General features: G+C 41.1%; 2 protein-coding genes across 5 annotated transcripts in view; one reads left to right on the plus strand and one right to left on the minus strand.

The window, feature by feature from the left end:
* The window catches only part of TATDN1 (TatD DNase domain containing 1), a 34,607-nt gene extending 32,887 nt beyond the window's left edge, over positions 1 to 1,720 (plus strand). The window contains exon 11 of one of the 4 annotated variants that reach the window (XM_049854350.1): positions 1,445 to 1,720. In XM_049854350.1, the coding sequence (XP_049710307.1) occupies positions 1,445 to 1,547 (103 nt within the window). In that variant the 3' untranslated portion in view covers positions 1,548 to 1,720. The remainder of the gene's footprint in view (positions 1 to 1,444) is intronic. The other 3 variants (XM_049854349.1, XM_049854351.1, XM_049854352.1) reach the window with 3 other exon arrangements.
* Positions 1,721 to 2,219: 499 nt separating this feature from the next.
* On the minus strand, positions 2,220 to 27,220 carry RNF139 (ring finger protein 139). Its single transcript, XM_049854343.1, has 2 exons — positions 26,653 to 27,220; positions 2,220 to 4,285 (listed from the first exon to the last, which is right to left on the minus strand). Exons 1-2 carry the CDS (start codon positions 26,831 to 26,833, stop codon positions 2,469 to 2,471), a joined length of 1,998 nt encoding a protein of 665 aa, XP_049710300.1. The 5' UTR covers positions 26,834 to 27,220; the 3' UTR covers positions 2,220 to 2,468.
* Between the last annotated feature and the right edge of the window lie 624 nt (positions 27,221 to 27,844).

A 27,844-nucleotide genomic window follows, 5' to 3' on the forward strand; every position in this document is an offset into this window, starting at 1 on the left:
GGTGGCAGGAATCACAGCTCTTACACAGTAGTATGCATGTAGGAATGCTTGAATGGGATTACTGTTGGCATGACTTTTAAAACCTCTGCCTACTGTAAAAATGTCACCTTAAACAAAAGAAACCATTGAATTCTCAGGGACACTGAACTTCATTTTGTTTTCTAGAATGACTGCACCTTTTTAAGCTACTGAATATACATGGACATAGCTTGAATCCAGAAAGTTGATCTAAGACTGCCATAAACTTTGTTATTATCAGACTTAGTACAACAGAATATTCTACTGAACTCTAGTAGACTTTTATATTTATAGCAAAGCTGTGATGAGCTTCAAAATGGTCTACTATCAGCAGCACTCCGAGTTTCAATTCCCAGTAGTTGATACAGAGGAAGATTCTCCAGTTTACTAAGAGAGCTGGACTTGTAGTGTCCTCATTTAAGTGTGAATAGATTTGCCTTCAGCATATCTTAACTGCCAAGAAAGATTTCCTACAGTCAGCTCATTTAGTATGTTATATGTTAGATAAGCTTTTGTGCCGAATTCCTTAATCTGAAATCTCCTTCTCTAATAATTCCTTTAGGTGTTCACATTAAAGATACTCATTAAGGGAACAAAAAGCTTAATAAGACAAAGAATACTTAAATGCTGAATTCTGACTTTAGAATTTTCTAACACATGCATAAAAAATATTCTACCTATATATAATACTGCTAGGAAGCACTACTGCCAATTATCATTCTAAGCAGAGAAACTGGAAGATGGCCACCTGGCTGTCCTCTTGCAGGGAAAAGCAGTATAGGATCAGTAGTATGCTCCTTCCCATCTCTGTCATTACCCCTCCCCTCCCCCAAATCATACCACCTTATTCAAAGCAGATAACTTCCTTTTACTGTCATTGTGCTAGTGATCATGCAGCAACTTCCTGCTGTCTCTACACGACTGGTTCTCTAAGCAGGAGCTGTCACACTTTGACTGCTACCCTCAGAATACACACACACAAAAAGCCAAAAATGAAACAGGACTTAGCCTTACTAAGTGTGGTATACTTTTTGTTTTCTTATTTAAATTTTTTAAATGCTCATCATGACCCACTAATAAATACGCTGTGACCCAGTTTAAAAGGACTCTTCATTTCCACTGCGTTAAGCTCATAATTGTGCTGCACGTTACATGGACGGCTGGTTTTATAATTTAATTGAACCTGGTTCTTGGCACTAGTTGTATGTAAGACAGTCCCAGAAATTTGTCCCTAGTTACTTTAAATATTCTACCAGTAGTTAAACCTTTGTGATATTGCTGAAAGTTTTAATTACTGAGCTTTGCTTGTTGTGTTAAAGGTACTAGTACATTATCTTTACGTGGAAAATGATGCTGCTTACAGATCCTGAAAAGAGAACATGTACTTGGAAATCTTACTGTCCGTTTGTTTGTTTGTTTGTTTTAGTCAAATACTGGAGATAATGTCAGCAGTAAGAGATGAGGACCCACTGGAATTAGCCAATACTCTGTATAACAACACCATTAAAATATTTTTCCCTGATACTTAACTGGATGTCTTCCATTTTCCATAATGTATGTAAGATCTCATGGTAGAACTTGCTGAAAACTTTAATAAAGGACTTATCTGGAAGCTGTATCACCATACACCATCTTTCTCATTTATATCCATAAAATCGGAGCAGGATTTTTTGTATCACCCAAAGCCCTAGTTTAAACCAGTGAAACCCCCCACCTATTTTCATTTTGTAGTCTCTTCAGAAGTCTGAAAGGAGGATTTTACCAACACTTCAAACACAGAATGATTAGCAAATATGCTGCTTTTACATCGAAATTAGCACATTCGGGTTCATACCAACGTTTAGTTGCTATTAGCCTGTTTCTTAACTTTAAACAGTCTCAGAATCATGACTTCAAAGGGAGCAAAAGTGCACTGCTACTACTCTCAGATTTCAAAGAAGTTTCCCAGTTAACTCTGGTATGCTAATTTTTTCCTTAGTTTTAAAACAATGTAGAGCCATTATCCTCTGGTCCAAATCATTTTATTTCTTTGACTTTAATGTGGTTTGTTTTGACTTGCATTTTCATTCTCCTGCCCATTTTAAAGAAAAACTAGGGTCCAGAGTTAAGATACCTTATATACTTTCAGGAATCTTTGGCACAGTTGACGCACCATATTATTATTACATCTATTAAAAAGCTGTTTGTTCAAATTTTGTCATAAAAACGTGAAAACATTTTTATTCTATGTACAATAATGTACACAAATTTAAACAGGTCACCAAAGAGACCAGAAGTAATTAAAGAGGTATATTTACAGTAGCACATCACAGTAAACGGAAAACCATTCACAGATTCAACATTGACACTGTTTTTGTGCTTGGTTACACACTGAAGTGAAGCGTATTACTCCATTCTGGGTGAACTGAATTTTAAACGAATACCTCAATGATTAGGAAAGGCTATTTTAATCAGTCCGTATCATCATTCCTAAGTTCGTCAGCTGCTGGCCCAGCGTGCTGAGTCACTCCATTCCTTTCTCTTTGGACATCCTCATCACAGTCTGTACTGTCATCTTCGTTCAGTTCCCTGTCAGAGTCCGCAGCAGCTTCCACTGCACCTTCCTCAGGATTTTCATTGGCTGCGATAAATCTGCTGCTGTTACCTGTATTGGAACTATCCTTGATATCATCTTCAATGTACACCTTTTGATGGCACATGGGACAAGTGTCTTGAATGTACAGCCATTTCCGAAGGCAAAGTGCGTGGAAATAATGGTTACATGGTGTGATACGAGCAGATGTTGTAAACTCATGATAGCAGATTGCACACACATCATCTATTTCTTGTAAGCTGCTCCCTTTTATTTCAGGAAGTGAATTAATTTTCTTAACAGCAGTCCTACGATTCATAAATGTCTTCCAGCCATTTTTTGCTTGCAAGTAGATGTTAAAATATGCATGTAGGCACATCATACAAGCCCGAATTTTACTTCCTGACTCAAACATCATAGTATAAGCCCCATTGCCAAACATTACCACTCCAAATATAAACTCAATAATATTGCCTGTTGAACGAACATAGTAGACGTAATCATCAAGCTTTTCCCAGAGGACGTTATAGTAGCCATCGATCATGAATAACGTGTACACAGTGAGAGAAACAATTACTTTTAAGCAGAGTTCCACACAAAAGGCTGTAACTGCAAACAACCATGTATTTAGTGCATAATGATGCCAAAGAACATAACTAAGTAAAACAGGAAGAATAAACAGACAAGCAGAGACAAAGAGCACAGGAAAATGTCTACGAAAAGATGATACATGAGAGGCACTGAGAGACATTAACACAGGGTCTGTCATTCCGTGGATGAAATGCAGGACTGCAGTTAATAAAAGGCACATGTTTCTACTTAAGCGAATAAGTCTCTCTTCTGGCCTTAAACCACTTAAACCAGTCTGAAGAGCCAAAATAAAAAATAAAACAGGTGCTACAAAGCCAAGCCGCCTGTCGTCGTCTTCAGTGGATCCAATAAAGGCCAATATTCCAAGTCCCAAATAATGGGCGACCGAGGAAATGACGGCACTCATGCCCAGGACAGTGAGTGTAGAATCACATCCACTGATGATCAGATTGCAAACGAGGTCCCAGAAATCATCCCAAGAAATAAAGATGGACTCAGTTTCGTTTGCCATCCTTAAAATGTATACTAACACTGTAGCCTGAGCTGTAATTCTTGTTAGCCAAAAGACTCGCAGTATATCTGGGAAACGAATCCTCTTCCACGTGTCCTCCATCAGTAATTGTAATCCATAAATTCGATACATGTGCCTCACCAAAAGATAGACATATCGTGCGGAATAATAAAACCACTTGAGTTTCACTGCCAATACAAGCACTGTATTTAATGTGAGAATCAAAGAAGAAATAAAAACTAACATCTCTCTGATGTGTACTGGGAGTTCTGTGATTAAGCCTATTACTGGAACCAAGAGATCCAAAATAATTAACTGTGAATAGATGGAATGAATCTGGAGTAGTGTTATGTATCCGATTCCAAATGTCAGCTGTAGAACGATCAGTGCCATCCACAGTGAAGGCCCTTTTCGAGGAAGCAGCTCGATTCCAAAAGCTGACGTGTTGTAGGCGCCATAGAAGTCAATGTGCAGAGCAGCATAATAATTTACCAACACTGAAGTTGCGGCTAGTAGAATAGCTGAGCTGTACATGTAAAACTTGAAAAGTGATCGCTGTGACAAGATGAGAACAATACTGGATATAAATATACCTACAAAGAGAAAAAAAAATGTCATCTGAATGAAACATTCTAAAGAATATTTTTCCACTAAATTGTTACGATATTCTTCGCTTAACATGAATATTTTCAAAATTCTGAGCTCTGATAGTTGACACTCAAGACAATCTATGCTTATAGGCTAATAAGAGTTTTGTAAAGTCCACATTCAATAGGACAAACCAAGCATATTATTATTTTAAATCTCATCCCTTGTTTTCTAATTTCCACATTCAAGTAGTACTATAGGTCCAGATGCCAAATTACTAAAAAAAAGGACCTTTAAGATGAGTTTGTAGTGATACATGTTATTTTCAACAAGTTAAAAAAATTTTTAAAGAACACGTCCTAAAGAATGTCATAATCATTTAAAATATTTTTTTAATTCCATCAACAAAAACTGAAGAGTTAAAAAGAACCAAAACAGAAAACATTTTTTCCTATTAAACATTAGAGTGTATTTATATATTTTTTTTAAAGAGACTTCTTTACGGAATCACATTTAAGTTCTACACTTCCAGCTAATTCCTCCTTTCCCTCACACCAAACTCATGCCAGAGCTTATCTTTCCTGCTCAATAAATTTGAGCATTTATTTCACCAAAAATACATTAAAAATAATAAATTAAAAAAATTTTTTTAAAACATTTTGAGCATTCCCCAGGGTCCAAATTCAGACGTTTTCTTTGTCTACACACTTGCCTTCAGTGTCAGAAATGCTTTCTGAAGTATCTTCCTGGATATTATTGAATCTTCTGCTTCATATAGTTAACCCTTCTTACTGTTGCTCAAATTACAACAGTAAATTCAGAAAACCAAACCGTATCTTAAAGCATGATAGTAAACCTCCCTCCTCCCCCACTCCATGCTTAACCAATGTAAACAGTCTCATGTGCTATCTGCACCATTTCTGTGTTCTTAAAAATATATATATATTTTAAGGGAGATTACAATAAATGTATTATTATCCAAGCTTTCACCTATAGGAATGACGGCGAAATACTCACCTAGCTCTAGTCCTGAAACTGCAAAACTCACACTTTCTGAAGCCTAACTCACCTTCAACCAAGAACCAGGTCTTCCTCGTAATTCCCGATTTCACTTACAGGTTTCATTATTCTCTTAAAGTTGTCCCTCCACACCCTCAGACTTTGCCAATCTATTGCCAAATTCTACTGACACCTATATCTGCCCTTTCTCAGTGACACCAACCAATTAGTCCCTGTGCCTCTAAAAATGTATTTTGTCCAAATCCATCTACAAGCCATCACCAAACTGCCCTTCTTCATTCATTCCTCTGCTGAAAATTAAGCAGCTCTGAAATTACTATCAACTAAAACTTGCTACCCTGGCATGCAGAGATCCAGCTGGCTTTAGAGTAATACCCCTCCCAAAACACCAGTGCTCCAGAGCACATCGCTTCTCTGCCGTCACTGTGACTGTGCTTATACTCTTCTCTTTGCTTGGAAGGATGATCCCACCAACTTCCCAAATCCCTAATGGTTTAAATCTTACCCATCTGATAAACCCACTTTCTCTGATAATGACTGTTTCTTCAGCATACCTACAGAACTTAGTGAAGCACCTAACACTTGACACAGCCTGGTATTAGTTATCTGAGTGTTGTGAAGTATCAAGTTGATTCCAACTCACAGCAGCCCTATGTACAAGAGAACGAGATCCTGCCTGGTCCTGCGCCATCCTCACAATCATTGCTATGTTTCAGCTCATTTTTGCAGTCACTGTGTCAGTCCATTCCATTGAGGGTATTCTTTTTCATTCACCCTCTACCAAGCATGATGTCCTTTTCCAGGGAATGGTCACTCCTTATAACGTGCCCAAAGTACATGAGATGACATCTCGCCATCCTCCTGTCTAAGAAGCACCCAGGCTGTACTTCTCCCAAGACAGATTTGTTCATTCTTTTGGCAGTCCATGGTACAGTCAATATTCAAATGCATCAATTCTTCTTCGGTCTTCCTTATTCATTGTCTAGCATTTGCATGTGTATGAGGCGAAAATACCAATGCTTAAGTCAGGCACACCTTAGTCCTCAAAGTGACGTTATCGCTTTATAACACTTAAGTCTTTTGCAGCACATTTGCCCAATGCAATAATACTTCCTTTGATTTCTTGACTGTTGCTTCCATATGTGTTGATAGTGGATCCAAATAAAAGGAAATCCTTGACAACTTCAATAGCTTCTCAGTTTAATCCTGATGTGGCTTATTCATCTACTTGTGAGGATTTTTGTTTTCTTTATGTTGAGCTGTAGTCCATACTGAAGGTCTTTATCTTCAAGTCCTCTTCACTTTCAGCAAGCAAGGTTGTGTCACCTGCATGTTCGCAGGTGGTTAATGAATCTTCCTCCAATTCTGATGCCCTGTTCTTCATACAGTCCAGCTTCCTGGATTATTTGCTCAGTATACAGATTGAATAAGTTTGGTGAAAGGATACAACTCTGACACACACGTTTCCTGATTTTAAACCACGCAGTATCCCCTTGTTCTGTCTGAATGACTGCCTCTTGGTCTATGTACAGGTTTCTCATGAGCACAATTAAGTGTTCTGGAATTTCCATTCTTCCCAATGTTATCCAAACTCTTATGATCCACACAGTCAAATGACTTTGCCTAGTCAATAAAACACAGGTAAACGTTTTTCTGGCATCCTCTGCTTTCAGCCAAGATTCATCTGACATCATGCCACGTCCTCTTCCAAATCTGGCTTGAATTTCTGGCAGTTCCCTGTTGATGTACTCATGCGACCATTTTTTAAGTATCTTCAGCAAAATTTTACTTATGTGTGATGTTACTAATATTGTTCAATAATTTCCACATTCTGTTGGATCACCTTTCTTTGGAATGAGCACAAATACGTATCTCTTCCAGTCGGCTGGCCAGGTGGCTGTCTTCCAAACTTCTTGGCACAGACAAACGAGCTCTTCTGGCATTGCCTCCGTTTGTTGAAACATCTCAATTGGTCTTCCATCAATTCCTGGAGCCTTGTTTTTGCCAATGCCTTCAGTGCAGCTTGGACTTCTTCCTTCAGTATCATTGGTTCTTAATCATATGCTATCTGCTGAAATGACAGAACACCGGTGAATACTTTATGGTTCAATGACTCCGTGTATTCCTTCCACCTTCTTTTATGCATCCTGCATTGTTCAATATTTTGCCCATAGAATCCTTCAATATTGCAACTCGAGGCTGGAAATTTTTCTTCAGTTCTTTAAGCTTGAGAAATGCCGAGCGTGTTCTTCCCTTTTGATTTTCTAACTCCAAGACTTTGCGTATTTCATCATAATACTTTGCCTTCTCAAGCTACCCTTTGAAATCTTCTGTTCAGCTCTTTTACTTTGTATCATTTCCTCTGTTCGCTTTAGCTACTCTACATTCAAGTTTCAGAGTCTCTTCTGACATTCATTTTGCTCTTTTCTGTCTTTTTAATGACCTTTTGCTTTGTTCATGTATGACGTCATCCCACAACTAGTCTGGTGTTCCGTCACTAGTGTTCAATGCATCCAATCTATTCTTGAGATGGTTTCTAAAATTCAGATGGGATAGACTCAAGGTCATACTTTGGCTCTCGTGGACTTGTTTTAATTTTCTCCCAGCTTCAACTTAAACTTGCGTATGAACAATTGATGGTCTGTTCTGCAGTCGGCCCCTGGCCTTGTTCTGACCGATGAGATTGAGCTTCTCCAAGTCTCTTTCCATGATGTAGTTGATTTGATTCCTGTGTATTCCATCTGGTGAGATCCATATGTATAGCTGCTATTTATGTTGTTGAAAAAAGTATTTACAATTAATACATCTTTGGTCTTGGAAAATTCTATCATGCGATCTCTGGTGTCATTTCTATCACCAAAACCGTATCTTCCAACTACTGATTGTTCGTTTCCAACTTTCACATTCCAATCACCAGTAATTATCAAGGCATCTTGGTAGGTATCATTTGCCCTATTACACAGTGTGCCCTTGATTTCACGGAAGGACCCTGTCTTGTACACCTAGAGATCCTTAAATTTTTTGTACAAAGTACAATTAGTATTCCACTGGGGGAAATAAATATTTATATCCCATTCAAGATTATGTTAAAGGCAACCATAAAATACAGACTGCTTAGAAAATGAAACCTATAAAAAGGTGAGAGACAAAGCTGAGAAACCACATCTTGAAAGTACAGAAGAAGTGACAAACTGATTTCAAATAACCATCTATCCACCTTTGCAGCCTGTAATCAAGAAAGTCTCCACATATTACAGTGAAAGCATTTCCCAACCCATTGCATGTAAAAGCAGGGACTAGTTCCTCTAAAAGATTACTTTGCCCATGGGCTTAAAGTTTATCCTGTGTCAAGAGGGCAGGTCATGTGTGCAAACAGGAACACAAAATACAATCACCTGAAAAATAACATAAATCTCTGAATAAGAACCACGATTCTTCAAGCAGGTAGGCCACTAATAATCTCCCAAAGAGTTGGAAGCCAGGAATAAGCTCTTTCAATAGAAAATGGCTTTTCGAGCAGGATGAGAAACTTTTTCCACGGAAGGTAACTTAAGGAAATGAGACTACTACGTCATACATTGTACTTCCCCTAACTAGAAAAAAAAAGTATATTTCCTAAGACAAAACTTTAATCTTATGAGCCAAAATAAAACCAAAATCTCTTTAGTTCCATATCACGCCACTTAAAAGGGAGAAAGTCAAACAAGAACTGTTACGTGTTTTTGCCAACTTGCCATTCACAAAGTGGTAAACTAACCTTCCCCAGCTAGTCATGAAATAAACGGTTAAGTGCTTAACTACCAGTTGAAAGGACGGCAGTTCAAAGCGCACCCAGCGACACCCTGGGGGAGAGGCCCGCCGATCTGCTTCCAGAAGGTCACCCCCCGAACACCTACGGAGCTGTCTCACTCTGCACACGTGCAGTCGCTTATGAGTCAGGATCAACCGGACAGCAACTAAGACGACAACTGTAATTTATAACCACCAGTCCTTTTTATTTTAATACATTTTTTTTGAAGTTTATTTTTATACACAAATGACAATGATTTGGGTTTGAGAAATACTTTTGGAGAAAAAGTGTCACCTTTCTTTTTAAGAGGAAGTTTACAGTTCAAGTTAGTTTCTCATACAAAAATTTATACACACATCGTCATGTGACCCTAGTTACTCTCCCTATAATGTGACAGCACACTCCTTTCCACCCCATATTTCCCATGTCCGTTCAACCAACTCCTGTCCCTTTCTGCCCTCTCATCTTGTCTCTGGACAGGAGCTGCCCATTTAGTCTCATGTAGCTATTCATACTAAGAAGCACACTCTTCACGAGTATCGTTTTATGTCTTACAGTCCAGTCTAATCTTTGAAGAGTTGGCTTCAGGAATGGTTTTAGTTTGGGGCTAACAGAGAGTCCAAGGGCCATGTCTTCTGGGGTCCCTCCAGTCTCAGTCAGGCCATTAAGTCTGGTCTTTACTAGCATTTGAGTTCTGCACCCCACTTAACCTCCTGCTCCGTCAGGGACTGTGTTCTGTTCCCTGTCAGGGCAGTCACTGGTGGTAGCTGGGCAACATCTAGTTCTGGTCTCAGGCTGATGGAGTCTCTGGTTTATGTGGCCCTTTCTGTCTCTTAGGCTAATATTTCCCTTGTGTCTTTGGTGTTCTTCGTTATCCTCTGCTCCAGGTGGACTGGGACCAACGATGCACCTTAGATGGCCGCTCACTAGCTTTTAAGATCCCAGACGCCACTCGCCAACGTGGGATGCAGAACATTTTCTTAATCAACTTTGTTATGCCAGTTGACCCAGATGTCCCCTGAAATCATGGTCCCCAGACCACTGCCCCTGCTACTCTATCCCTCGAAATGTTTGGTTGTATTCAGGAAATTTCTTAGCTTTTGGTTTAATCCAGTTGTGCTGTCACTTTTCTTTATGCAAATATAGCACACACAAAAAAGGGAGGAAGGTTATGCTAGACAAACGATGTAGTGAAACTACAATCTAGATGTATCCTAACAAGTAACAATCTGATGGTAATCCTAATTAATATTAAATTACATCCCAAAATGTAAAAATGAGTAAACATTTCAAGAGTAGTGTAAAAATGGTGTGGTGGCGTCTGACCTCCTGTATTTTCAAGAGGGAAGGAGGATCAAGATCAACAGCCCAGGGCTGATTCTTATGAGGCGGGAGTTAGACATGCCTCTTCTCCTCACCATCTTTACCAATTGGGACACCAACTGTCCCCCACACGGCACTCTCTCTACTAGTCTGCTGAGTTCGATAATTTGTCGCAATGGGCACACAGAACTCACAGTCCTACTGGTGGTTATAGGGTTTACTAGGGAAGTAACAGGTTACGATTCAGGTTCAAAAACACTCAGGATACAGTTCTTCCATCAGGAGAGCCTCTTCTCAGGCATGCCCACAGGCACGCCTCTTTCTGGCCCTCAGCTTCTGCCCTGCCTGCTCAGGCAAGTGTTACAAAGCTGTCTGAGCTTTGCCAATAAGTGCCCAAGGCACCCCACTCCACCAGTAAGCCTCGGCCTGAAGGTGCTCAGCTCCACCTTCATGGGTTGGCAAAGCTAGCTCCAACAAGAGCCTGGAGGCATGCTACTCTGGCAGCAAATGTCCTGCCTGAAGGCACTCAGCTTTCCTGCTCCATGGGCTAGGAAGCCCAGCACACCATCCCCTGCCATTCTCCTGGCTCCGCTGCTGCCGCTTCTCTGCCACTGCTTCTCGCTGTCTTGTCACCTTTACGGTACAGCTCTCTGTCTGTCTCCTGGGTCTAGGACAGTCTCAGCACAGGGTTTTCAGGTCCAAAGGGTGCACCTTGCTCCTGGGTCTTCTTCCTCGATGGCGGTGAGATTCTCTTCCTGCCTCTGGGATGACTCATTTTAAGCCTAGCAGGATGGCAAAACTGACCCATTTCCTTGGTGGGCCACAATTACCTCTTCTGCATAGTCCCACCCAAACACTTGAGTGGAAGTTACAAGACTGTGGAGAGAAAGGCCATATAAAAGTGATCCACTGCTCTACAAATAGTATAAAACTGTTTCAATCCCTACTAAAAGTCTGCATATATATGAGGTTCTTGATGTTTTCCCATATACTCACGTTTCCTGTCTATGGAAAATACACCCGACTTTTTAACTCTAAAATATGCAAAGAATCAGCTCACATATTACCAAAAAAGGTCAACTTTCCAAGTAACGATTTGCCAAGTAACATTCCCTCTTATGGCCTTTAGGAAATACTGTCAATAATATCAAAGTTTTGTTGCATTTTCACAACTCCAGATATAAAACCCCTGATATTCACCCTATAAGCCTAACAAAATTAAACCCAGGGATAGAGTTTCTCATTAGGATTTAAGGGTGACCTACATAAGTAATCAAGGCGATATATAAATGCTGCTTTAGAAAGAAAAAATCACCTGGGGACACACGAGTATAGAATTAACTAAAATCACAGCTCAGTGAGCTTACCCAATTGTCCAGTGATGAGAGGCTGCCTGAAGCTCTTAAGGTGGGAAAACAGGCAGATGGTCAGACCGCTTCCGGAGCTTTGAAACTATGTATCAACTCATATCAACTCAGTTCATGACAAGTTCAGAGCCTTTTCAATTTGGATTACCAAAACAAAAAACAAGGAAAAAAACCTACCATGGTGTCACACAACGAAATATTTAACCATTTTTTTAATGTACAAATTCCATTTATACTTCAACATTTTCTTGACTTACAACTAAAATTAAAAAAAATAAAACAACGTAACAGTTGTAACTCTTTATATCTTTAAAACAATCTAAAGCAAGCTGTGGGAAAACATTTCAGTACCCGTTAGAATAAAAATGAAAAACCTTACTCCCATGGGAGACCGAAGCAATGAAATTTAAGACAAAGTAAATACACATACTGCTCACTTATCAACTATCTCATTATCGGACATTTCAATTTACGACAACAGAAAAAAGTCTACTATCCGACTATTCTGCACATTAATGACATACATCTGACAGTATCGGCTGCCGAAATGCGAGGTGAGAGTAATGCTGACTGTGATAGTTAAGGTAATGTGAGAACTTGGCTGGGTCGTGATTCTCCGTGGTCTGGCAGTTATGTAATGATGTAATCTGGAAGTTAAGTAATGATGTAGTCATCCTCTATTTGGGGATCTCATGTGGTCATTCTCCATTATCATGTAAGGCTGATTCTCACATAATGACCTGGTCTTTGGAACCTAACCATGTGAGTGATGAGTCAGTATAAAATACCTTAAAATGTTAATTGGTAGGAATTAATTGATAAATAAACTATACCCGCTGCCACCAAGTCAACTGTGACTCACAGCGACCCTACAGGAGAGAGCAGAACTGCCCCATAGGGTTTCCAAGGAGCAGCTGTCAGATTCAAACTGCCAGCCTTTTTGGAGCAGTGGTTAAGAGCTCGACTGCTAACCAAAAGGCTGGTAGTTCAAATATGACAGCTGCTCCGTGGAAACCCTATGGGGCAGTTCTACTCTGCCCTACAGGTTGCTGTGAGTTGGAATTGACTCGATGGCAATGGGTGTAAATAACCTATAGTGCAAAGAAAACGTTTTGTATCAATATTTTATTTTTGATTAATAAACTGTCATTCTAAATTTTTAATTAAGATAAAGCCAAGGTTTTGCTTTTAAGTGAAAATTTTAACAAGTTCTATTAAGAAGTATTATGTAAATAGTTAAAAAAAAAAAAAGTCAAATTCTGTAGAGAGGTATTAAATGTAGAGTGAACCAAGTTTTTTTAGTTTCTACCTTCCCCATCTTACTGGCACCAATGAGGTGGAACCATTTTTATGTTCCTTGTACAACCTGACAAATTATTTTTGCATAATTGTACTTTTTTTTTTTCTTTTTACCAAAAGGGGATCTCACTATAATAGTTTCTTACCTTTTAAAAAATTTGCACTTTAAACTATATGAGAGAGAATTTCTTTCCATTTTTATTGGCCATTCAGGTTTCCTTCTCTGTGAATTACCAGTTAATATTTTGCCCGTTTGTCTATTGAGTTGTCTTTAATCCTTATTGAACAGAAGCTCTTTAAATGCCTGGAATACAAGTTCTTTGTTACACGTAATGCAATTAATCATCCTCTCTCAGCTACTGGCTGGTCTTTTCACCTATAAGTTTTTTTATTTTTTAATTGTGTTTTAGGTGAAAGTTTACAGAGCAAATTCGTTTCCCATTTGACAGTTTGTATATAAAGTACTCCATGACATTGGTTACACATACCCCTAAAATGTGTCACCACTCTCCCCATTTCCTCCCTGGGTTCCCCATTTTCTTTCATTTGAATTTTCTACCTGTTCTTGCCTTCTCATCTTTGCTTTTAGGCAAATGTTGTCCTTCTGATCTCTATAATTAATTGGTCTAAGGAACACGTTCCTCTCAGGTGTTACTGCTTATTTATTGGGCCTGTCTGTTGTTTGGCTGAAAGGTAGTCTCTGGGAATGGCTTCGGTTCCAGGTCAGAAGGGTGTCTTAGGGCCATAGTCTCGGGGGTTCCTTCAGTCTGTCAGACCAGTAAGTCTGGTCTTTTTTGTGAATTTGATTTTTTGTTCTACGTACTTCTCCTGCCCTGTCCTGGACCCTCTGTTGCGATCCCAGAGTGATCAGTACTGGTAGCCGGGCACAGTCTAGTTCTTCTGCTCTTGGCATAGTGTAGGCTTTGGTTCATGATCCTGTGGCCTAGTTGCTTCCTTGAGTCTTTGGCTTTCTCCTCTCTCCTTTGCTCCGGATGGGAAGAGACCAACAGTTGTATCTTAGATGGCTGCTTCCAAGCTTTTAAGACCCCAGATGCTACTCACCAAAGTAGGATGCAGAACATTGTCTTTATGAACTATGTTGTGCCAACTGATATAGATGTCCCCTCAAGTCTATGGTAATTTGCTTCAAGTCTAAAACCTTTGTCCCACAAGGTGCTTGGTTTATCTCTAAGAAGCTTCCGTGACTGTACCCTAGCGTGCTCTACTGTTCGTACTAATAGACATGTAGCACCTACAACTGTGTATGTAGAAATATCCAAAACCAAACCCCTATCTGTGTGTCGGTGTGCTCCCTTAAACCCTCCACACCTCTCTAGCATACTTATATATCCATTTGTAAGTTACTGTTTGTTAATACTATTGTTGCAATATTGTCTATGTTATAGTAATTGCAAAAAAAAAAAAATTGCCATAGTTACCCTTTATTCTCGCGTTCCTTTTAGTGCCTTCTTTCACCTTGGTCATGTCGTCTGATTTTCCCCCATATAACGTACTGCCTTTCCCTTCACCAATGTTAACAGGCATCTTCTATCTAGTCAGTAATTCTCCCTCCCCTCCCTCCCAACCCTGGTAACCAAGAATTTTTTTTCCCCTGTGTATAAACCTTTTCTTGTTTTTTTTTTTTTTAATAGATGGGTTGTTCCGTCTTCCATTACAAATGGTGTGTTGATGTCTCCTACTATGATTGTGGAACTGTCTATCTCTCTTTTCAGTGCGGTTAAGAGTTCGTTTTATTTTGCATCTCTGTGATTGGGTGTATATATATTTTTTATGGTTATGCCCTCCTGGTGGATTGACCATTAATTATCATATAATGTCCTTCCTTATCTTTTAGGGCAGATTTTGCCTTAAAGATGTCCTTTTGTGATTGACATCTTACTCAGCATAATGTCCAACAAATTCATCCATGTTGTGAGATGTTTTGCCAATTCATCATTATTCTTTATCATTGTGAAATATTCCATTGTGTGTATGTAGCACAGTTTACCCATTCATCCGTTGATGGGCACTTAGGTTGTTTCCATCTTTTTGTTATTATGAATAATGTTGGTTCCTGTTCTCAAGGAGGATGCTTTCAGTCTCTGTCCATTGAGAATAATGTTGGCTGTTGGTTTTCTATAAATGCCCTTTAGTATGTTGAGGGATTTCCCTTCTATTCCTATTTGCTGAGAGTTTTTAATCAGGAATGGGTGTTGGACTTCATCAAATGCCTTGTCTACACTGATTGAGATAATCATTTGATTCTTTTTATTTATGTGGTGGATTACACTGGTTGATTTTCTAATGTTTACCCATCCTTGCATACCTGGTATGAATCGCACTTGGTCATGCTGTTGAATTCTACTGGCTAAAATTTTGGTGAGGATTTTTGGGTCTACATTCATGAGGGATATTGGTCTATAATCTTTTTTTGTGGTGTCTTTACTTGGCTTTGGTATCATGGTTATACTGGCTTCCTAGAATGAATTCAGGAGTATTCCTGCCTTTTCTATGCTCTGAAATAGCTTTAGTAGTATTGATGTGAGCTCTTCTCTGAATCTTTGGTAGAATTCTACAGTGAAGCCATCCAGGCCAGGGCTTTTATTAGCTGGGAGGTTTTTTATTACCTTTTCAATCTCTTCTTTTGTTACAGGTCCATTCAGTTTTTCTATCTCAGGTTTTTGTTAGTTTAAGTAGGTACTATGTTTCTAGAAATCTGTCCATTTCCTCTAGGTTTTCAAATTTGTTGGAATACCGTTTTTCATAGTATTCTGTTGTGATCCTTTTTGTATCAGTTGGTTCTGTCCTAACGTCACCCATCATTTCTTATTTGGGTTATTTGCTTCTTCTCCTGCTGTTCTTTCGTCCATTTGACCACTGAATTATCAATTTTATTGATCCTTTCAAAGAACCAGCTTCTGGTCTTGCTGGTTTTTGTTTTTCTGTTCTCGGTTTCATTTATTTCTGCTCTCATCTTTATTATTTAGTTTCTTCTAGTGACTATGGGCTTCTTTTGCTGCTATTTGTTCAAGTCATAGGGATGTTTTGGCTCTTTCCTCTTTTTTGGTACATGTACTTACTGCTATAAATTGACCTCTGAAACACTGCTTTTGCTATGTCCCAATACTTTTGGTACTTTTTTTTTCATTCTCATTTGATTCTAAGATTCTTTTATTTCACCTGTTACCAGTGGTTTGAAGCAAGGTGTTATTCAGTTTCCATGTATGATTTTTTTTCCCCTTGCTCTTCCTGTTAATTGATTTCTTTTACAGCACTCTAATCAGAGAAAATACTTTGTATTATTTTGAAGTTTTGGATATTATGGAGACTTGCTTTGTAGCCTAAAATGTGGGCTGTTCTCAAAAACAATCCATGTGCATTGGAAAAGAATGTATACTTCGCTCTTGTTGGGTGGAGTGTTCTGTACAAGTCTCTGAGGTTGAATTAGTTCACTTGGCATTTAGATCTTCAGTGTTTCCCGTTGTTCCGTCTTCCATTACAAATGGTGTGTTGATGTCTCCTACTATGATTGTGGAACTGTCTATCTCTCTTTTCAGTGCTGTTAAGAGTTCGTTTTATTTTGCATCTCTGTGATTGAGTGTATGTATATTTATTATGGTTATGCCCTCCTGGTGGATTGACCATTAATTATCATATAATGTCCTTCCTTATCTTTTAGGGCACATTTTGCCTTAAAGTCTATTTTATTAGAGATTAATACTGCCACTCTTGCTCTTTTTTGGTTACTGTTTGTTTGAAATATTTTCTCCATTCTTTGAGTTTCAGTTTATTTCTGTCTGTACCTAAGGTGCGTCTCTTGTAGGCAGCACACTGATGGGTTGTGCTTTTTAATCCATTCTGCCACTACCAGTAAAATGCAATTAAGCCACTTACATTCAGTGTGATTATTGATAGGTATGAGTCTACTGCTGTCCTTTTTGGTGTGTGTGCTTTTTTTTGGTGGGGGGGTGCCGGTGGTTTTTTGTGCTGCTTAATTTTCTATGCTGAGTTTTTGTTTGTGGATTTCCTTTTCATTTCTTTTGTTATTGTTGATTTTGTTAGTAGTTTTTATGTTTTTCTTCTTTACTTTGATGAGTATGTTTGTTAACTTTCTTTGTGGTTGCCTTGAAATTTACCTCTATCTTCCTAAGTTTATAACAGTCTTTTATTTCTTGTTATCCCCTTGACTTCCTGACTTCCTCTCCATATGAAAGTTCTATAACTACACCATTTATCCCCTTTTGTGTTTTGACATAGTCATCATTTAACAGATTGATGTCTCTGGTACCCTGTTTTCAGTCTTTAGCTTTGTTTTGTTTTTGAGAATTTTTTATCTGGGTTGGTATCTGGCTGATGCTGTCCTGTGTCCTAATCTCAGGTTTTGTCTGATGTTGTTGGTTCTCTGTCTGAAGGACTCCCTCTAATATTTCTTGTAAGGCTGGTCTGGTTTTTTTAAATTTCCTTAATTTGTTTCTCTGGAAATGTCCTAATTTCACCATTTTATCTGAGAGACAATTGTCCTGGATATATAATTCTTGGTTGGCAATTTTTCTTCTTTCAAGGTTTTGTATATGTCATTTCATTGCCTTTTGCCTGCAATCAGAGCTTAGACTTATTAGTTCCCCTCTGTAGGAAACTTTTTGTTTTTCCCAAGCTGCTCTAGGACTCTTTGTCTTTGGTTTGGCAAGTTTGATTATGATATGTCTTGGTGACTTTCTTTTGGGCTCTATCCTGTATGGGGTTCGTTGAGCTCCATGAATGGGTATCTTCTCATCTTTCATGATATTAGGGAAGTTTTCTTCCAGCAAATCTTTGACAATTTGCTGGGTTTTGGGTTTTTTTTTTTTGCCTCCTTTTGGCTCTGGAATTCCAATCACGCTTAAATTTTTCCTCTTGATAATGTCCCATATAATTTGTAGTTAGGCTTTCACTCATTCAATTCTGCTCCTACATCCTTCTATTGAGTTGTCTATTACTGATATTTTATTGTTTATCTTTTGAATTTCTAGATGCTGTTTTTGTATGGTTTCTAGTTGTCTAGGTTGCTATTTTGTTCTTGTATTGTTTTCATGAATTCTTCTATTGCTTTGTCTTTTTCTTTGATTTTGCCTGTCTTTTCCTTGTTTTTGTATGTGTTTTCCTGATCTCTTAAAGAACCCTACACATTCTTTTGAATTCCTTATCATGTAGTTTCATTACCATTTCTTTCTCCAAAAGGTTTTCTGGTTCATTTTGGTCACTTGCTGGACCCATCCTGTCCTGCTTCTCTATGTGACTTGATATTGCCTGTTGTCTCCAAGACACTGAGGTGTTATTATTTTTATTTATTGTACATTTGTTTGCTGCATCATAATTTTTTGGTTTGGCTTTCTGATATACCCAAGTAGACAAAGCATGCGTGCTACTGTGGTCACTAGTCTAGCTGTGTTGGAGCTCTCGCTGCCTGTCTCCGGGTGGGTGGGCAGTGGCTGGGTGAGTGTGGGCCTCTGTTCGCTGGTCTTGTGGGGCGGCTAAGGACGTAGCTGGTGTTGCCAGTGAAGTGATGTATCTGTCTGACCAGTCACCTGGGTGAGGGTGTAGGGAGTGTTCTCACTGGTCACCGGGTTTGGTGGAGTGTATGTGTACTGACGGTTGCCAGGTGGTTGGGGCCAGGGTGCCTGGGTTAACAGTCACCAGGTGGGTGGTACAGAAACTCTTACCAATGGTCCTGGACAGGCAAGGCTGTGTAGGGGTGGCTGGAGCAGGCACAAGCTTCTGGTTGTAGGGAAGAGGTGGTGATGGGGGCAAGGCAGGGGGATGCCACAGGTGCCTGCTAAGATTGCATGCCCCCGTCCACTAGAGCACTCTGTGGGGGAGATGTATCACTGGTCTCTGGTCCCCCAGCATAAGTGGCTACAGAGAGCAGGAGGTACCACTGGTCTGCTGGCCCACAGTGCAGGTGGCTGGGCATTAGAGTAGGAAGCTCCGGTACGTGGGCTCCTAGCGCCAATCGTTGGGCACAGCAGCAGGCACCGCCAGTCTGTGGGCCTCCAGTGTGGGTGGCTGGACATATCAGTAGGTGCCGCAGGTCCTTGGACCCCCTGGAACGGTTCGCTGGATGGAAGAGGGGATGCTGCCAGTCCCTAGGGCCCCAGCACCAGTGACCAGGTGGAGAAGCAGACACCACCAATCCACAGGCCCCATCTTGGGCGGCTGAGCTCAGGAGCAAGTGTTGCCAGTACACGGGCCCCTAGCATGAGTGGGTAGGTTGAAGAGAGGAAGACTCCAGAGCACAGGCTCACGATGTCGGTGGGTGGGTGGGCGGAATAAGGAGTGCTGCCCATCCACAAGCTCCTAGCGTGAGTGGCTGGGTGGAGAAGCAGGTGTCACCAGATCTCAGGCCCCCTGCACAGCTAGGTGGGCAGAAGAGGGGATGCTGCCAATCCATAGGCCCCCTTCTCAGAGGATGGGGCAGTGATGGGTGCCGCTGGACCAAAACTGTGTGAGGAAGGTTGGGAGGGATAGATGAGGGGTGGGGGTCACCGCAGATCTGCAGGCCTCTGGTATGGGGCGCTGGGGGAGGGCACAGTGGCTGAGGTGAGTGCACTTAACTTTTACAGGCAGGGGAGCACTCCTGCCTGGCTCTGGATGTGGGTGCAGAGTAGCTCCTGCTTGGCTACACCAGGTAATGGGGGCTTCAGTTGGGAACGCTGCTTGCTTTGTGTCAATGTGACTGTGCTGTGGAGGTTTGGCTGACAGGGCACCGGCAATTCATAATTCTCTGTGTCTGCTGTTTTGGTACTGTCTTTCCTTCCACTTGGCACTCAGTCCAATTCTTCAGCCTTGCCTTTGATGCTATGGGGTTCCAAAGCTGACATCTATATCCGATTCACTTGTTTTCTTGAGTCTTCGTTGTAAGAGGGACATTATGAGGCATCTGACTACATCACCATCTTGGACCACCTCCCTTCTTTTTACTTTTTGGATGGTGCCTTTTAAGTAACTGAGATTTTCAATTTTAATATCATTAAATTTACCAATCTTTATTCTACACATTTTCTTTTATATAGCTCTGAAGATTTTTTTCCTCTCTACTCTGAGATTAAAAAAAAAGTTCTCCTGTATTTTCTTCTAAAATTTTTAAAGGTCTACGTTTTTACATTTAGGTATTAATCCACTTAGAATTCACTGCTTATACACTGCTCTGAGGTAGGGATCCAGTATAATTTTTTCCATATGAATAACTAAATGACCACTAATTGGATAATCCATATTTACTTCACTAAACTGTAATTCCACACCTCAAACACATGGAGTTCCAATCTATACATGGGTGGTCTGTTTCTGGGCTTTCTATTCTATTCTACTGGTCTCTTTTTCTATCCCAGTGATTTTCAACAACGGAGGATTTGCCCCACAGGATATGTTTGGCAACGTCTGAAGAAATTTTTGGTTGTCACAACTCGGGGGGGGCGGGCAGGTGTATAAGGAGGTGCTACTGACATCTAGCAGGTAGAAAACAGGAATGCTGTTAAACATCCTACAATGCAAAGGACTGCCCTCCCACAGCAAAGAATTATCCCATCCAAAACGTCAATACAGGTTTCCGACACTATCCTAAAGTACAGGGTTCCTACAAAACCTTCTGTAAGCCAAACTGGTGTAAAGCAAAGAAGCAGTTACCACTAATTTACATGGGAAAATTTTTGGAGCACTCCCAGACCTAAAAAATAACCTACCAGAGCGTACCAAATAACACGTAAAAACTAAAATAACACTGATGTATAGTAAAAGAAGGAATGATATAATGCTCAGCAACACAGTTTAAAGCTACAGCAGCCTGATGCTGAGATACTGAGTATAGTTCCTGGGAAGAAGCTTGGCGACGCCACTCTTGCTGCTTGGGGTGCGTGCTGCCTCTTTAACGACTCGCTGCAAAATAAACACTGCATGCTATTTTCACCTTTCTTCGTAAAAGTGAAAATCCTCTTCAGATTTCTTTCAGTTAATAGGTACTGATGTAGGCCTTTTATAAAAGTGAAGGGGTGTAAAGAGAACTTTCAAAAGCAGGGAATACCTGTAGTGCCACTGTTATAAGAACCCCTTATCTATCCCTATGCCAGACATAATTACTACGGTTTCGCTTTGTTTTTTCACTTTACAGGTTTTCTCAGCTCTTTCTACAGCACCATCAATAACTCTATCTAATTCTTTTCAACGCGTCATTGTATGGCTAGACCATAATACAAAAAAAAAAAAAAATCAACCAATTCCCTTCAATAGACATTTAGGTTGTTAAGCTTATTGTTTTGTTACTGCTCAATAATGCTGCCATTAATATTCTTGATCATAGCCTTTGAACAACTATATCTCTAGGCTAAACTGGTAGAACTGGAACTGTGAGTCAAAAGGTGTATGGCAAATTTCATTTGATAGAGCCAGTTTGTCTACCAAAATTGTATAAACAATTATTTCCTCATACCTTTGCCAAACTGGTTTTAATTAAACTTTGAACTCTGCCAATCTAAGTGAATTTTTGTTTTGACTGCATTTCTTCAATTATAAATGAGGTTAAGTACCTTCTCTTTCTCTTATTGACCATCTGCATTTTGTTCCTTGTGAACTTCTTGTCTTAGGCCAATTTTTTTGTGGGAGTATGTTTTTCTTATTGACTGAGGAAAACCTTACTAGAACTTTAATCTCACATGATGTAAATATTTTATTCTCTGTTTTTCATTTTTAAAGATTTTTTTTTTAAAGTTTTGTCATACACAGGGAACTCAACAGAGTCCCTGATGGAGCAGGAGAAAAGTGGGGTGCAGAACTCGAATGCCAGTAAAAAGACCAGACTTAATGGTCTGACTGAGACTGGAGGAACCCCAGAAGACATGGCCCCCAGACTCTCTGTTAACCCAGAACTAAAACCATTCCTGAAGCCAACTCTTCAGACAAAGAATAGGCTGGACTATGACATAAAATGATACTCGTGGAGAGTGTGCCTCTTAGTTCAAGTAGATACAGGAGCCTAAATGGGCAGCTCCTTCCCACAGGTGAGATGAGAAGGCAGAAAGGGACAGGAGCTGGTTGAATGTACACGGGAAATCCGGGGTGGAAAGGAGAAATGTGCGGTCACATGATAGGGATTGCAACTAGGGTCACGTAACAATGTGTGTATAAATTTTTATATGAGAAACTAACTTGAACTGTAAACTTGCACCTAAAGCACAATAAAAAAAAATTTTTAAGTTTTGTCATATACAGAAGTTTTTCAACTTTATGTACTCAAATTTATCAAAGTTTTCTCTGGTAATTTCTGCATTTTCTTTTATGTTTAGAAGGGCCATTCCCACTTGAATGAATCATGATCGTATGGGTAATACTATTAAAACAACCTCCTATATTTGCCATTTCTGCCTGACCCTGGTGGCGTAGTGGTTAAGTGGTACGGCTGCTAACCAAAGGGTCGGTAGTTCAAATCCACCAGGTGCTCCTTGGGAACTCTATGGGGCAGTTCTACTCTGTCCTATAGGGTCGCTATGAGTCAGAATCGACTCGACGGCACTGGGTTTGGTTTTTGTTTGGGCCTTGGATTTAAACGTGCTAATTAAACATTATGCTGTTCCGAATCGAGGCTCATTTAGCATTTACTGCTTCCTGAGAAATGGCTTCAGACAGTGGTGAATCAGTGGTAGAGTTCCTGCATTCCGTGAGGGAGAGCCAGGCTCAATTCCCGGCTGATGCAGCAGCTACCACCCACCTGTCAGTGGACGCTTACGTGCTGCTATGGTGCTGAACAGGTTTCAGCAGAGCTTCCAGGCTAAGTCAGAGTAGGAAGAAAGGCCTAGTGACTTACTCCTGAAAATCAGCCAATGAAAACCCCGTAGGTCACAATGGCTCAATCTGGGGGATGGCGCAGGACCAGGCAGCATTTCGTTCCACTGTGCGTGGGGTTTCTGAGTTGGGCGTCAACTCGACAGCAGCTAACAACAACAAGAAATAGCTTATACTCTATATTATATGATTTTATTTGGACCTCCAAAATAAAATGCTTTGTTTTCTGACTTGTGGGAATTCTAAAATTAGTTTGCTATCAAATGGAAGTACAGCTGTAGCACTTTTTTGTATAAGGGGGTAAATTCTGCAAATACTACATATAAAATTGGTTTTTTTTAATTTAGAGAATATATTTCCATTTCTATAATTTAATTTTAAGGAAAAAGTGAGGCTTACAGCTATTGAGATTTATACACAGTAGTACTGAGAAGTCTACAGTTATCACATAAAAACTACTCAGTTTACTGTAGAAAAATCCTGATCAAAAAGGGAAAAATGCAGAAAAGGATTTTAAATTCTCGTGGAACCCAGACTTTCTGGAGCCATGGAGGCTGGATAAATCCCTGAAACGATTGCCCTAAGATAATCATTACACCTTAAACCAAAAATATCCCCTGAAGTTTTCTTAAAACCAAACAATAGATTTTTACATGTTAAGAATGTCTGCCTTGAGCACTGTGCTTTTAAGATCTATCTATATGGGATCAAGCTGACAACAGCAACTGGAAAGATTAGATAGGAAACTTAGGGGGGTAATGAGTTTATGTTCATGGGGGAGGAACAATTCAGAATAAGAGGGTGAGAATGGTTGCACAACTTGAAGAATGTAATCAGTGTCACTGAGCTGTACATGTAGAAATTGTCGAATTGGTGTTTTACTGTGTATACTTTCAATAACAACAAAATTTTTAAAAACTTATAAAAAACAAAAACCCTATGGAGCGCACTTCTACTCTGACACATGGGGTCGCCTCGAGTCTGAATTGGCTCGATGGCAACTGATTTTTCAAACTGGGAAAATGAATTTGTCTTTAGAGTAATCAAACTTGTTGACCTTTTTGGAAAACCCCAACTCTGCTACTCATGAACTGTGTATTCTTGAAAATCACTTCACTTCTCTGAACCTCATGTCAATTTCCTCATTTGAAAATGAGGGCGGGGTACAAAATTATACTCTAAAATTAAAAAAAAAAAAAATCAAATATGGGGGGGGGGCCAGGAACCTAATCAGGTTGAAACAAAAACTACCAGATACATCAATTTCAACTATTCACTGCTATCTTTTTAACACATCAATCGGTCACTTTTAATAACCACATAAAATGCCCACTGAATGGGTCTCAAAAATTTAAGATATTTGTTTTTGTTTAGGGTGAATTTTTTAGCATCAAAACCAGTTTATTAAAATTACTATTCTTCTTGCAAATGTGAAAAATTAGTATCATTGCATTGTACAATAAAATGAGCAGTAAGGTGACAGGTTTGAAAAATAGTTTGTATTTCTCGTAAAGTCTAACCCACAGAATACTGTGGGATCAAAATTTTCAAATACAGAACCAACTATGTATTTACATGATCTCTTGAAAAGACCAAAATATCTGTAACAAAGTATGTCTTAACTGAAGCATTAAAATATTTTTAAAAAAACAATCAAGCTTATTAATAGCTAATACTTAAACGGCCCTCACACGTCAAAGGTACTGTTCTAAGTAATGTACATCCTGACTCATTTTATTGTCTTAACGCCCCTAGGAGACACCATCACTGTCCATCATTGTGCCTTGGTGGGAAAACCAAGGCACAGAGTCTTTAAATAACTTGCCGTAAGTCTTTTTTAAATTGTGAAATACAAACTTCCATTAATTTATTACAAAAATAAGAAGCACAGATAGAAAAAAAAGGAAAACACCGGGTTACTTTGTTCAATGTTCTTAAAACTACAAATGACTTAATTAAGGAAAACACTCCTCTTCCTTAAAGCTCCCCAGCCTGAAGCTCTACCCTGAGAGCACTGCATTAAAGCAACTGGTCCCAAAGGGGTTCTCAGAGGATCTGTAGAGATCATGCTGTAAGAACACACAAGGCACTGGCTATACTATTTCCGGCATGAATATGCGAAATCCTCTCATAAGGCTGCCCTATTTATGCCCCAAATAGTGGTGGAAGTACACTTTCGCAAAGACGAGTAGGAATAGTTGGGATTAAGTAGCTGACGGGATACTGAAAGTCTTGCACTAAAAAACATCACACTTATATGTTTAATTTTAACAGTTAGTAACATGAGCATTACTAGACCATTCTGTATCTGGACTGCAGCTGTACTGAGAAGTAAGTGAACCATACTTGATTCAGAAAACGTTTAAGCCCAGCCTGTGGCAAGCACTTACTGGCTGTGTACCAAGAGCAAAACACTTAACCTGTATGACCCTCAGTTTCCTCATTTCTAAATTGAGAGTACCACCACCCACCACCCACTTTGGAGGAATGTTTGTAAGGTTAGGTTAGATAATACCAGTGAGAATGTATTGCTAAAATAAAAAAGTACCATATAAATATAAAATACTGTTATTTACTGCTAAGCTGAAAATTCTGCATTTATCACCACTCTGTTTTTGTAGGAATAAAGAAGCAACAGATGGCTCAGGATTCAGAAAGGCTTGGGAAGGATCTCACCAATGGCTCACGCTGAGCACCAAGTCAAAAGCCCTAAAAACCAAACCCAATGCCGTCGAGTCTATTCCGACTCATAGTGACCCTATAGGACAGAGCAGAAGTGCCCCATAGAGTTTCCAAGGCGCGCCTGGCGGATTTGAACTGCCGACCCTTTGGTTAGCAGCCGTAGCACTTAACCACTACGCCACCAGGGTTTCCTCAAAAGCCCTAGACTACTAAAAACTGATCACAATTCCCTCATCAAACGAGATCTGCCAAGTTGCAATTACTTAAAAAAATCCTTTAACGCATAAATGCTTCTCACTCTGGAGGTATAAGTGAAGGTGGAAACGGGGAGTGAAATGCAAGATGTTTTTAAACTCCGTTCATATGCAACAAAAACACTCATTTTCAAGTCTCTTTTGGCTATGTCTCATCACTTTCTAACTACGTTTTTATAGTTTTTTCAATACTTTCTCATTTATTCATGGAAAATTTCAGGACCCGTTATCAAGTATCTCTTTCCTCCTGAGGATTTCTGGTAATGGTTTCAAGGTCTGACATTCGAAACCCTATGTCTCCTTCTCTGGAAATGTCATTTACTACACACACATCTCACGATCTTACCGACCCCGTAGATAGAGAAAAAATGACAACGAAGTATTCTGCATTTTGGACAGGGGGAAACTGAGACCCACCCTTGGCACGACAAGTCCAAGGTCACACACGGCGAGAACAAGCAGAGTTGCTGCTTTTCCAAGGCTGTCGCACAGGACGCGGTAAACCAGCAATTATTCCCAAAGAGAAACAGGAGAGAAAGAGCCGCACGCGCACACCTCGGTCCTGCCTCCCCGCCCCATTCAGGTGCGACACTGAGCAGGGGGCTGAGTCGTTGGCAGGATCACCCCGCCGTCAACTCCGAGACAACCATCACCTCTTCACCCCTCCCGCCCCGCCAAGACGCCGCTCAGGAAACGGAAGCTGTGGTTCCCAAACACAAACACACACCCACACCCCCGACCCACAGAACGCGCGCCTCTCCGAGTCCCTGGGGCACGTCTCGGCCCACAGCACCGTCCCGGGACGCTGGCTACCCGGGTCCCCTTACCAAGGAGCCGGAGGACGACCTGGAGCGCGATGCAGAACCGGCTCTGGCTGGAATCGTAGTAGGAGTTGAAGATGGCGTCGATGATGTAGAGGCAGGGCACCCGGAGCGCCACTTCGAGCGCCGCCCAGACCTGCTGACGGGCCATCCGCACCTGCTGCTGCGGGGGCCCCACCGCCGCCATGAGCCACTGCCGCACCGGGGCTGGGCCAGGCCGGGCAGGGCCGCGCGGGGCAGGGCTGGGGACCGCGGCCGGGGGCGGGGGCCAAGACGGCGACTCCGCCCCCGCCCGCCCGCCCGCCCGCCTCTCCTGTCTCTCACGGCCCGCCCCGCCGCCCGCTCGTGTCTCTCGAGCTGGAGCAGGCGGCGGAGCCGGCAGCAGCTGAGGCCGCGGCGGCCGCGGCGGCTCCCCGGGAGGCCCCTGGCTGTCGCTGGCTATGGCCTGGCTCCTCCTCCCTCCACCGCCTCCCCCGCCCGCGGAGCCACCATCTTGACCTCGCCCGCCGGCCTCTGCGGTTGCTGCTGTTAGGAGACCAGAGGCTGCCCCCGCGGTCACGCGAGACCGCGAATCCCGCACCGCCGGTTACGTCATAATCCGGCGCAGGGGCGCTCGCCCCACCCTCATCACGCATGGCGTAGCAAATGTCTGAAAACGTTGCCATGGTTCCGCCCGCTTCTGCGGCCGGACAAACCTTCGCTGCTTTGGCACCACGCGCGCTCTTTGCCCGTCTCGGCATAACCACTCAGGCTTTCCGCCTCACTCGCCGTGGCGTCGGCTTGGCGAAGGTCTCTGCTTCCGCGGGCAGGGGTTATTAGCTGCTGTGTTAGTAGACATTAAACGTTTCATAAACATGGTTCTGAGCTGCTTAGGAGGAGAAAAGGCAAAGGTCGCCCCCATCCAAACCTAGGCCAGCCACTCCACCTGGAGGCCAGGTCTGAGAGACAGCTGGCGTTTATGGGGCGGCACCAAGAGAAACACCATTCTTATTCCTTTGCATATCAGGCCTGCCTCCTGCCCAGTTGAGCAGAACTGAGGACGTTCATTGGGGCACATTTTACTAATGGCAAGGGGTTCTGTGACTTCAGGGCAAGAACGCAGGCCTCCCTGCCTTTGATTTCCTGACTTCCATGAAGAGGATGTGAAACGAGATACCATTGCTGATGTCAGCTGGATCTGGGTTAAAAGCAGAGAACA

Source organism: Elephas maximus, chromosome 15 (assembly GCF_024166365.1).
Source record: "Elephas maximus indicus isolate mEleMax1 chromosome 15, mEleMax1 primary haplotype, whole genome shotgun sequence".
Lineage (NCBI taxonomy): Eukaryota > Metazoa > Chordata > Mammalia > Proboscidea > Elephantidae > Elephas > Elephas maximus.